This window comes from Schistocerca gregaria, chromosome 1, assembly GCF_023897955.1.
Source record: "Schistocerca gregaria isolate iqSchGreg1 chromosome 1, iqSchGreg1.2, whole genome shotgun sequence".
In the NCBI taxonomy this organism is placed as follows: domain Eukaryota; kingdom Metazoa; phylum Arthropoda; class Insecta; order Orthoptera; family Acrididae; genus Schistocerca; species Schistocerca gregaria.
In genome coordinates this window covers 720,290,617-720,303,777 of record NC_064920.1, presented here as the reverse complement: position 1 = coordinate 720,303,777, position 13,161 = coordinate 720,290,617, and the positions used below count along the sequence as shown (strand labels likewise).

Here is a 13,161-nt window from a genome sequence, read left to right as displayed (position 1 = left end):
ACATAGTTAGCGAATTCATATAAATAGTTCTGTCTCTCTTATTTTTGTGCACTAAGCTGTATTTATATTCAGAAAAACAGTGCAGGAATCTATTTGCATCCACAACATATTTCACCTGACAGCTGAGGAAACATCCATCCATATATGGACTAGTGCAACTCACATACTGCACACAACATTCAATCTAAAAAATTCCATGTTTGATGCATTTCAAACTAGTTCATCTACTCATTCTTCTGACATATGTATCAGCCTGTGACTTTAACATTCCACAAGCACACTGCAGACTGGATAGACTTGACCATAGCAGTGAATATGTTGCAAACACATTCTGATTGTGGTGGCTGGAGTCTTTGGTTGTCCTTACTCAGGTTCCAGCTTTGTTTCTCACCTCCCACAAAGATTTGCAATTTGAGTTTTAGAAAATTTTAAGACAGTATTACCAACAAACTTCCAAGTTGTTCTAGATTCTTCAATTTTCTCTACCAATGTGCTCCATTTTCAGTTTACGCTGTGAATGTGAACAAATGATTTTCTCATTAAATGTTGACTTTCACTGCTGACTCTACCCTTTTACTCAGTAATACATGGGAGCACTAACAAACTATCCACTCTACTTCAACAACCCACAAAACACAATACACTGCAGATTTACAACAAAATATACGTACATTTTTTCCCAATGTCCTGGCTATCATTTTCTGCGCTCTCCATAGCTTCATTTCCAGATTCTCTCTCTACATCTGCGTTCTCTGCAAGTTCTTCACTATCTTCCTCCTCTTCCTCAATTTTCTTTTTCTTTTTTTTCTTTTTCTTCTCGTCTGCAATGAAAAAATTTAGTTTGTCAATAACGTTAAAAAAGAGTTGAACTTATATGCTATAAAGAAGAAGCAAATCGAACATGTACTAATGTACTAAATAACTAAATCTGATTTAGTTGTAGTGAATTAATGGGGTTTGGATTGGGTTGATTTGGGGGAAGAGACCAAACAGAGAGGTCATCGCTCTCACCGGGTTAGGGAAGGATGGGAAAGGAAGTCGGTTGCACCCTGTCAAAGGAACCATCCCAGCCTAAAGTGATGTAGCGAAATCATGCAAAACCTAAATCAGCATGGCCAGACGCGGGTTTGAACTGTCGTCTTCCTGAATGTGAGGCCAGTGTGCTAACCACTGCGCCACCTCACTCGGTGTGAATTAATACCCAATAGCTGTAATGGCAAACATTTTCCTCAGACTGGATTTCTGAAAAGCAGAATTGGAACACAACTGACATTTTTATCTACACACAAAAGGACTTTACAAAGCAGTTTGTGGGTTACCAATTTTCACACTCTTGCTACTTTGTTTACCATTCACTGCTAAATACAGAACATCTAAAAACTTGTTATTAATCACAAACTCCATGAAGACACTTGGTGCAGTGGCTGACGAAAGCAGTAGAATGAATAGAAGTTCAAGACTTTGGGTCGATATCCACTATCAGCCTTACCCCAGCAAACAAGGCAGTGTGCACTTTCACAGACATTGCTAGTCTGTGTTGTCTCTGTTGCACTCAGTCTTGACTGGTTGACTATTGGGATTAGGGGACTAGACGAGGAGTCATCCGTCCCTCCTTAGTCAAAAGATGGTTCATCTGGTGAAGCAACATCACCCAGGGACTGTTAGCAATAACTGTTCCAAGAATTGCTGAAAGAGAGCAGAGGCGCTGGCAACCCCGAATGGCAATAGTTGGTATTGATAGAGGCCTAAAGGCGTGTTAAGGACCAGAAACTGCTGGGAAGCAGCGTCGAGATGAAGTTGATGATAAGCTTCTGACAGGTCAAGTTTAGAAAAATACTAGCCTCCAGCAAGTTTAGTGAACAATTCTTCAGGTCGAGGCATAGGGTAAGCGACGATAAGGCACTGAACATTTACAGTGGCTTTGAAATCGCCACAGAGACGAATAACACCATTTGGCAGGAGACGACCACTCACTGGAAGTGACAGGAAGCAAGACCCCTGAAGCAGTGAGGCGATCCAGCTTCTGTTTGACCTGATTATGAAGAGCCACAGGAATGGGCCGAGCCCGAAAAAACTTAGGCCGAGCAGTGGGTTTGAGTGTGATATGAGCTTCAAAGTCGTTTGCACGGTCTAACCCAGGAGAAAAAAAGGGACGAAAATGTCGTCGACAAGGAATCCAATTGAGCATAAGGAATAGCATCAGAGACGATATTGGCAGAGTCGTCTATGGAGAAGCCAAAAACGCGAAAGGCATCGAAACCAAAAAGATTCTCCCCATTACTATGGTCGACCACAAATATGGGAACAGTGCGAACGACAGATTTGTAAGATACCTCAGCATCAAATTATCCCAAGAGAGAAATCTTCTGTTTATTTTAAGTCCGTAATTGCCTAGTGACAGGGGACAGGATAGGAGAACACAACTGAAGATGTGCCTGAGAATTGATGATAGTGGCAGCAGAACCAGTATCCACGTGCATGCGAACATCTCGACCAAGTATTTGTACAGTGAGGAATAACTTCCTGAAAGGGAAGAAGTACAATTGACAGACAACACAGAATCAGCATCATGTTCATGAACATCATGTATGCGGTCGGATCTGCAAACAGATGACACATAACATCTTTTTTTGCATTTGTGACACACGGTCCAACGTTGTGGACAATCTTCTCATGAATGTTTTGTAAAACACCGAGGACATGAAGGAAGTTGCCGTGGGTTTTGCTGCAGTTTCTTAGAGGTTTGTTTAAGGTTAGGCCAAGGCTGTGCATGGGAGCATACTGCGGCCACGTCAGCTGGCGGGGGACACACCACACGCTTCGTCCACATCGCACAGAGATTGTATTTCCCCAACATCGCCCCATGCCTCTATTTGCGCGCCAGCGGCACATGAAATTACAAAAGAGTGAGTGATAGATAGGACTTCATCTAGAGTCGGATTTGCCAACTGAAGGGCACGTTGCCTAACTTCTTTGTGCGCGCCGATCGGATAATAGCATCCCATACCATGGAATCGGCGTAGGACTCTTTGTGAACTTCAGCAAAAAATTGACACTTTCGAATGAGGCCATAAGTTCAGCAGCCCAAGTGCGATAGGATTGATTCAGTTGTTTTTGACAACGATAAAAGGCAACACGAGAGGCTACCACATGCGTTTGCTTTTGAAAATAGATGGACAGAAGTGAGCACATTTCAGCAAAGGACAAAGACGCAGGATCTTTCAAAGGAGCCAATTGCGACAACAACCGATACATTTGAGGTGAAATCCATGAAAGGAACAGAGACTTACATGCTTGTTCGTCAGCGACATGAAATGCCAAGAAGTGCTGTGGAAGACGTTTTTCATAATCAGACCAGTCTTCTGGTGTCTCGTCGTAAGGAGGAAAAGTAGGTAGAGACAATGACGAGAGATGCCGTGACAAAATCACAAATCGCATTTGCGAGAAGCATTTGCTGTTCTACGAGACCTTGCAATAGTTGCTCTAAAGTAGCCATGGAAACATGTGGGTCAACGATGGGAAAGAAAATACACTACCTCGTCACCAATTGTAATAAGTTGAACAAATATATTTCAAGGCAGACGCAATACATGAAAGTCACAGATCAAGTAAACATAGTGAGACGTTTGTACACTTTAACAGTCAAATCATAACTGAGTCCGAGTCTAGCGGCCACTGGCTGTTCCCTTAGGTGGCGCTGCTGCTGCATGACTGGCAGACAGCGCCGAATGTAGAGGACGTGCTTAACTGCGCGGCAGCACTTTGAAAGATCGGCGAGTCGCAATACTAACCACACCCAAAATCCATTGAAACAGAGTAAAAGAAGGATGGCCAAAGCAGCCAGCAACAGAGGTAGGTTCAAGGGTCACCCAGACCCACCTTGAGGCAGAAGCAGTTTAAAATGTTATAACTGCGAATAGCATGCATGTCTTCCCGTATCCACTTCCGCAGTTCTTTTTTTATTGAGGGCACTTTGAATGGACACAAATATCAAATGTTTTTGGAACAGGAACTACTAGTGCTACTGCAGAATGTTACCCTGGACATACAACAACGTACATGGTTTCAGCATGAGGGCTGACCAGTGCATTACACAACTGAAGCGTGGGAGGTATTAGATTGTCTTTACACAGGTCGGTGAATCAGCAGGGGTGGTCCTATTACTTGGCCCACTAGGTTGCCAGATTTCTTTCTGTGGTTTGTTTAAAAGATAAGGTGGACCAACAAGCGCCAAAATGCCATGGTCAACCACATCACAAAAGCCTGTGCAGACACTTCCTGTGTACGGTTATTTGAAAAACTGATCACTAAATGTATTGCAGTTGGCAGTATTATGTTTGAACACTTAGTCTAATTGAGAACGTAGAGTAGCGTTCGCCTACAGGCACGGACACAATTGCACACTGAGTAATCCCCTGTTCAATATATCAGAGGAATACAACATTTCATTTGGGGTTTCCAATTACAAGTTGTAAAATACTGATCTGTAATACCCTCGCAGCATGGAGATGAGGTCCCACATGCCATTGGATATTCAAGGGCCATTGAGCAGCACATTGTAAATTACAACTGTGTACCCACTTCTATTCCTCCAGTTAGAGCGCCATCTCTAACGAAACAAAGAAAATGCTTGAGACAAAATGTATGTAATTCTGCCATAGAATCATATCCTGCAATAAAAAAAAGAGGTTCCTAATGAAGATTTCAAATTTGCCTCCCACCATGGTTTTCGAGATATTTCGAAGTCTTATATTACAATTTGGTAGTTGTTTCGGAAAGAACTTCATTACAGATAACTGCATCATATGCAAAATGTTTGAGGTAACTATTAATGTTGTCTGCAAGGTCATTAATTTAAAAGCTGAACAGCAAAGGTCTTAGCACACTCACCTGGGTCACACTCGAAGTAACTTCTACACCCCCACCCAAGACAAATTCATGCGTCCTCCATATCAAAAAAATTCTCAATCCAGTCACAAATTTCACTTGATACTATATATGACTGTAATTTTGATAATACTGCCTCGATACAAAGCTTTCAGTATATCATGCAAGAAATGTGAAAGTTGGGTTTCACAAGATCAATATTTTTGGAACCCATGGGAGAGGTCATTCTGATCGAGGTATCTCATTATATTTGTGTTCAGAATACGTTGTAACATTCTACAACAAATCCTTGTTTCTTCCCTACTTGTAAATAGGTGTGCCCTGCACTTTCTTCCAGCTACTGGGCATGCAGGCCCTGGAGCTTTGTTCAGTTTTAACAACTTCAGATTTTTCTCAATGACACTGACATGAACACTTATTCCACACATCTTTTCAGTGGTTTGAGGACTAAATTGAGGCAGTTCTCCTGGGTTTTCCTTTGTAAAGGAAAATTTGAAACAGAGTTAGGCAATTCTGCTTTTACTTTGCTATCCTCCATTTCAGTTCTTGCCTTATCCACGAGAGAGTGGACACTAAATTTGGTGCCACCATCAGCCTTATTCAGCTTTTATGAAAGATAATTTGACAATATTCTGCTATGGTGATCACTGAATGTTTCCTGCATTGCTGTCTTGACAGCTAAATGTGTCTCATTTAGCATCTCTCTATCTATCTAAAGCCATGTGCTATGTTTTCCTCTTATTATGCATTTGCCTCTGTCTTCAGATGTTTCTTTACAGTGACCGCATACTATGGAGGGCCCCTACCACTATGAATTGTTCCGCTGGGTACACATCCACCCAATTACTCTTTTGAACTTCATCAACAGTTCTTCCACATGCTTCTGTCCGGTAAAGCTTCAAGTCCTTCATTGAGATACAACACTACACACTACAGCTTTTTTTATCTAGGTCATTGAATGTATACATCTTCTGACTTGTTTAGAGCCCTATGTACTTGGGTAATCATTACTGCTACAGCTGCCTCATGGTCACTGATACCAGTTTTCACATGCACATCACCAAGGAAGTCAGGTCTATTTGTCACTCTCAAATGTAATATAGAGGGAATCAAATGGGCTTTACAACTTTAGAATGATACAGAAATTTATTGAGATAACTTACAGAATCAGTAGATTTGTCATTTTGTAGTGAACAACCTTAAGTCTGATTCACATAGTGCTTCAGTACCCCATTCTGCCACCAGGAGCACCAGCATAGTGCACAGTGAAAATGGTTACTTTCACAAGTACAGAGTGTGCTCACTATGTATATTGGTTTCAGGAAAAACTCTGTAACAATCGTTTGGCATAAATTTTGCATCAAAAACATGTTCATGACAGCTCTGAAGTCGATGTGTTTTGTGCCCTTAGCAAATCTAAAATATACAGTCCTCCTTTCTTCACGGAAAAAACTGTTGCTGGTATTGTGTATCTGGATATGTTTGAAAACATTTTTATTGGTCTGGCTAGTACTTGTTAGTACTTACTGCAATCAAAGTGGACTATACCTGTGTAAAGTGTTCAACATTCTGCATATTGCACAGCACTGAATTTCTAGTGTAAAATAACCATGATGTCAATGCTGTTTCAAGCTCTCTTCTGCTTATAACAAATGAATGAGAACTTACACATGAATCACTCTGCATAGAGTTTTGTGCTCGGCTTGAACTCTTCTTCGGACACAATGTCGGTGAGGAAACACAGTAACATGAAGATGACAGATGGTATGGTTTACCACCAGCTAGATGGTGCATCACCTCATCTTCTCACAAAAGTTCAAAGTTTCCTCAAAAATTGCTTCCTAGGTCAGTCGACTTGCTGTGAAGGTCCGATTGCATGGCCACCTCACTCCCCTGACTATACACCACTGGATTTCTTTCTCTGGGGTTTCACTGAAGACTGTGTGTACGTTCCTCCCCTCCAAACAACTTAGCCAACCTCAAAAACTGAATCTACGCTGCTGTTGCACAAGATAAGCCCGATATGCTGCATCAAGTGTGGGAAGAAATTGATTACCGGGCAATTTCATCTCAAATTATACAATGCATGTCAATTCATTATCATGAATTTCTGTAGAAAAATATATGTGTTAGCCCTCTCTTTATCATATGCATCAAAAAAAAAAAAAATAAAATAAAATATTGTCATTTTATCTTAATTTTTGTAAATGATACAGTCACTTGAAAATGTATATTTTGTAAGTAACTCTTAAAACAGTAGAGAACTAAAAAATATAGTAACTAATAAACCAAAAGACTGGAGGTCTGGCAGATGTTTAGCTTTAAAGCTTGGTTTGGTGAGGGGTATGGACATGAAAAAAACACATAAGAATGTGGTGTTTTCTTGGAACACACTTCACAATTTTTGGAAAACTGTCAGAGGTATTGCAGAAATATCTTGGCCCTCAAATAACTGTGTTACCAACACACTGATTGTGGAGGAATTTCTGTACTCGCTACAACAAGAAATTTAGTGACAATGCACCTGTATGATCACCCTCGCTGGGATGGGAAACTGAAGAAGACAGTGAGGGGTGATTTTTACGTCACCCCACACAGGTTTTACAGAACTAGAGAAAAACTTTTACTCTACTTTTGGACCATTTAACCCGAATGGCTGGGTTAAGTGTACTATATATCAGGGTTAACTGGAACTCTCATTTAAATAAATGAATTATGAGATCCTAAATAACAAAATTTATTCCAACAACATTAGTAACTATGCTTCATTTACCTTTATAAGTGTATTAATGAAAAAATCATAGAAATAAAAGTAGTGCACACTGGCTTCTGCAACTTCAGTCTAGATCCAAATTATGTATTCATAGCGAGTCCTAGTGCCCTGCATTAGATGGGGTAGGCTAATTTGCAATTACTTGACTTGAATCAACAAAGGTATTAGGGAAGTATCCAATTCCACCCATCTGCTTTGACCTAGTATGGTGGAAATGCCGGGTCAACAGAAGCGTCCGACCCCACGTGTCGGCTTTGACCCGTGACGTAAGCCTATTGCGTGTGTGGCGTAATGACGCCACGGAGTTTGGTTTGTGAGTGTGGCGTGTTCGTAGATGTCATCGTGTTGTGGTTTGTTGTGCTCTCTGATGGTATGTTCACGGTTTTCGTTTGTGTGGTGTAATGGGCTGTTTGCTTTTACTCATTATCCAGAATTTTTCGAGTGTCGGCTATGTTTGTAGTGGAGTTCGTTTCAGTGAGTTTTAACGATTTTGTGTGAAGGTTAATTTAGTGTTGTTCGCTGTACATCGTGTGGTAATTTTAGTCAAATTAATCTGTTGTTGCTGTTGTTCAGGAATGGATATGACTGATAAAAGTAACAGTGTGCAGGTCAAGGTAAGTGTTCGATCCCAATGTGTGGCTGTGTATGTTGGTATTGGTATCAGGAGACTTTTTTTGAGCTATATAGGCCAAGGGAAGTGTTTGATCCTAATTTATGGGATCGGGAGCTGCTGTTGAGCTATATTGGTCAAGGGAAGTGTCCGATTCCAGATGGTATTGTGTTTAGTGGATTTGGGGAGTTTTGTGATGTCGGTTCTTTTCGCCTTTTGAGTGGTTTTATATGGGGGTGGGTGGCTAAATTTGTTTATATTTAGTTTGCCTCCACCCCAAAACACCCCATTTCCCGCACTTGTCATTAGGTGTTTTGTGGAAAGTGTGTGCACTTCACTCTACCAGTAGGCCTATAGTTCAAACAAAGCCCATATTACCGAAAAATCAATAACAGCAACTCCAAAAAGTATAATCTGCCATTTCCCTTGACCAATATAGCTCAAACAAAGCCCTCAATACCAAGAAATTGGCACCTTCACTCTGAAAAGTGGAATCACGACATTTCCCTTGACCAATATAGCAATTAAAATCAAACTGAAATACAAGAAATATAAAACCCAGCAACAAAAGCCTCCAAACTACTCACCAAACACATAAACAACAGAAAAAAGAGGTAACAACGCACTGAAAACACTTCCAAATCCACATGACAGACATTACTACCCACAGTCAAATAAACCCAAGTTACCACAGTAATAACGCAGACTCAAATCGTCCTAAAGTAGCTTAAGACGATAATGTAAAAGGTCAGTACATAGTCATGTTTTTCACTGATGGAGTGTACTAAACCGTAAATAGACACATTCGGTATCATGCAAAAAAAATACTTGTTAAATACATACGTTTATTGGATTCTTCATCGTTTTCGTGTTTCCTTTTGGCTGTATCATTCTGAAGAGATTCTTTTGTCACAAGCGTGGGCAACGTATCTTCTGCACTTTCATCTATGCCTGAAATAGTAATTACACAACTATAGTTTTCTCAGCAGGCTTGGCCACATAAGATGTGAACATCAAGCAACAAATATAAAAATCTCTTGTACACACTCTTTCACCTTATGACACACATCACATAAAACCATGTTCACAAACAACTGTAGTTTCTATCAGTCACTTCACCAGTAGCAGATACAATGGAGAACATGAGGGTCGTACAGGTTTATCTCACCGATGATATTCGCAACTGTACTTAACTTTACAGTAAACGGCGTGTCAATATTTACACGTTTGATTTTACAATAATTTCGGATACAATACAGTAAAGATGAGGTGTCTTGAATGTCGCAAACGTACTAATCCGCAGACTGACTGTAAAGTTACACGTAGACAGTACGTTCAATATATAACATGGGGTAAGTGTGGTATTTCTATTAGTGTATACTACCTTTCAGTCAACAAATGTCAAAAATTGTTAACTGATGCACACAGCATGAAAATTAAATATACATCCTAGTACTAAAATATATTTTATTTTTCAATTAGTTCCTAACTTGAAATGCACATAAACAACAAACACGAGCTGGATGTAAATAAGACGCCTTACTTTCTTCGGTGTCCTGTGCCTTCGTCTGCAGAAGTTTAAGCTTCTTCTTCTCACGCTTTTTTATTTTACGCATCAAAACTTTCTCTGGCAAAGGCATGTTGACAGTTAATTACAGATTTAAACTTGTTAAACACTGCAGCGCGATCACAACATAACCTCCAAAGCCCACACGCAACGTCCACTACACGAACACACGTTTTTATTATTGCACCAAAGACATGTAAGCTGCAGAGTTCTGCGTATGCTATTGTCCTATAGCCAACGAGAAAGAGCGGCTCTAAGTCCAAAGAGTTTCAGCAGCAAGAGGTTCTATAGCGTGGAAAGCAAGCGTCAAAGTGAGGTCAAAATGATGTGTACAGGGTGCGACCATGCAACAGGCGCCTTATTCATTTGACGAATTTCTTTTGTCATGTTTCGCAGACTTACTTGTAAACTGTTTCAAGGCAACAGTACACTGGAGATTATTCACCAAAGTCAAGCTCGGCTCGATTTCTTATAATTACGTATCAATAATGACACATCAGCGACACAAGCCACTACAAGATGAACAATACTAAGTATCAGAGGTAGCGCAACTAATGTAGCGTTACAGATTGTGGCTTTCTGTAGTTCCATTGTCCGCTACCGATCACACATGATGCCACAAATTCTACATAGTTGCACAACTTACAATATAGCGTAAGTTGAAATCATGTGGGAGGGTATGAATTTTATAATGAGCGTTGTGGCATTAGAGCTGTGACAAGAGGTAAGTACAAGGAAGATGAAACCCAAATGTTGAATCCGAAAATACATTTCACACACGGATAAATCAAGGGCTACAAACACATTTATAACCGAATTAACACTCGGACACGAAAACCTTGTATGCAATGGCAAACTAATGGACAGTTGCAATGCAAATATCATTGCAGACATGCCATTCTTTCAAGATTACAGTATCTTATTCTATTTGTTTGTGCAAGCATTTCAAATAACTAATGTTTAGTTTGTAGCAACGCTGCCGCACGCTAATTCAAGCTCGCCGGTATGTGTCGTGTGTGTGCTTGTGTCAGTGCAGGGCTGTGCGGTCGTAATTACTGTACATGACGCCTGTGTACATGAGGCCATAATCACCTCACAAACGGACATGCCGCTGTATGACGTGGCGCAGATAGCAGACCGGATTCAGGACGCGATAACACCGGTTCAGGTTAGCGCAGTCGCGGCGTTGGACAACAGTACAAACAGTACCGCGCCTGTAGCACGGGCCGATCATGATTCACTCGCGGCCAAGGTTGAGAGCTTTTGTGCGCCCAGGTCAATGCGCTGCTGGCACGTGACGACGACGACAATAGAAGAAGCCGATACAGACGGCGGCGTTCGAGAAGCAGATCTTCCGGCGTTACTACCACTCCGCAAGGCGAGGTGCCGTTGTGCTGGCACCACCGACGATTCAGCGATCAGGCAAGGAAGTGCACATCACCATGCTCGCACCCAAACACCTCCGGCGGTCGACAATAGGCGCAACCGACTGCCAGTTATCCTCCAAGCGCCTGTTCGTTACCGATAGGAGTTCCGGCGTAAAGTTTTTAATTGACACTGGGTCGGACCTGAGTATCATACCACGAACAGCCATACATCGTTGCCGGCCGCCAACTGCCTTCCGTCTGACGGCTGCCAACAATTCTTCCATCGTAACATATGGCACACAGAGGATGGAGCTTAATCTCGGCCTACGTCACCCGTACGAGTGGAATTTTGCAGTGGATGACGTCACGGAGGCGATCGTCTGGGCTGACCTCCTGGCGCACTACCACCTGCTGCCGCACGTCGCGAACGCACGCTTGGTAGACAGCGTCACTGGCTTAGAAGTCACGGGTTTCTGTCGCAACACCGCAACGCACAGTGCCAAGTTGGTCCATGTTACGGAGGGTGAGTACACCGAATTACTGCTTAACTATCCGAACTTGACCAGGCCGCCCGGCGCTCCCAGGTTCATACCGCCTGACAGCGCATCACATTCAAGCGACTGATGGTCCTCCAGTAGCATGTCGACCTAGGCGTCTCGTTCCGGGCCGATTGTCGATAGCGAAGGCAGAATTTGACGCCATGATTAGCGAGGGCATAATGCGGCCATCTAAGAGCCCGTGGTCCTCCGCATTGCATCTTGTTCCGAAGAAGGGTGAAGCTTGGCGCCCATGCGGTGACTATTGTGCGCTTAACGCGCGAACAGTGCCGGACAGATATCCCGTTCCGTTACTGAGGGATTATAATCACGCTTTACATGGTGCCACGGTGTTCACAGTTCTGGTGTGCGCTAAAGCGTATACACAGACTCCGGTGGCCCATGACGACATTCCAAAGACTGCAATAATAACGCCTTTCGGTTTATTTGAAAGCAAATTTATGACTTTCGGTTTACGCAATGCCGCTCAGACCTGGCAAAGGTTTATAGCCTCGGTTCTCCAGGGGCTGCCATTTTGTTTCGCCTACCTGGACGATGTGTTAGTGTTCTCTGCTGACCATGAACAACACTGACAACCTCTGCGAGAGATTTTCGAGCGATTGGAGCGTTACGGTGTCGTCTTGAACGTGGACAAGTGTGTTTTTGGGCAGTCAGAGGTGACATTTCTTGGTCATAAGATTTCTGCTGAAGGCTCTCTTCCTCTGTGATCAAAGAATTATGTCGTTTTTTTGGGGATGCTCAATTTTTATCGACGACACCTTCCCCACGCTGTGGAGCTGCAGGAACCTTTGACGGCGGCATCATCAGGCCCTAAAGTAAATAACAAGTCTCTGATACAGTGGACAGAGGACCTGTGTTCTGCGTTCGAGGCAACAAAGAAGAGCATGGCCAATGCGGCGCTTCTCACACACCCACGGCTCGACGCGCCATTAGCAATTGTCGTAGACGCGAGCCAGACGGCGATCGGAGCCGCGTTACAACAATGGCAGCCACTGCCATATTATTCCCACAAGCTTTCGCCTGCACAGAGAAAATGGAGAACATATGACTGTGAGCTCCTGGCGGTATACCAAGCAGTGAAATATTTCCGCCCCCAAGTGGAATAGTGTCAACTGCTCCCCCCATCAATTTCATCACCTTGAGTTCATGGCCCAGTTTACTACCGACATTAGACATATTTCTGGGATCGACAACATTGTTGCGGATTGCCTGTCACGGATCAGCAGTGTTACCAGTACCATAGACTTTCCTGCACTGACACAGGCACAGAGGGACGACGAAGAACTCCTTGCCTATGTTAAAGATACGGCTTCCGCATTGCAACTGAAACTCGTTGATGTTCCGGGGGAAGATCACAGCTATACTGCGACGTTTCTCGCTGCCGACCTCGTCCCTTTCTG

General features: G+C 42.6%; 1 protein-coding gene across 1 annotated transcript in view; it reads right to left on the bottom strand.

Annotated features, from left to right (window-relative positions):
- Positions 1-10,093, bottom strand: part of LOC126266702 (probable ATP-dependent RNA helicase pitchoune) — a 54,031-nt gene extending 43,938 nt beyond the window's left edge. The window contains exons 1-3 of the mRNA XM_049971148.1: positions 9,814-10,093; positions 9,114-9,221; positions 672-821 (exon numbers count right to left, since the gene is read on the bottom strand). Of these exons, the coding sequence (XP_049827105.1) occupies positions 672-821; positions 9,114-9,221; positions 9,814-9,910 (355 nt within the window). The 5' untranslated portion in view covers positions 9,911-10,093. The remainder of the gene's footprint in view (positions 1-671; positions 822-9,113; positions 9,222-9,813) is intronic.
- Between the last annotated feature and the right edge of the window lie 3,068 nt (positions 10,094-13,161).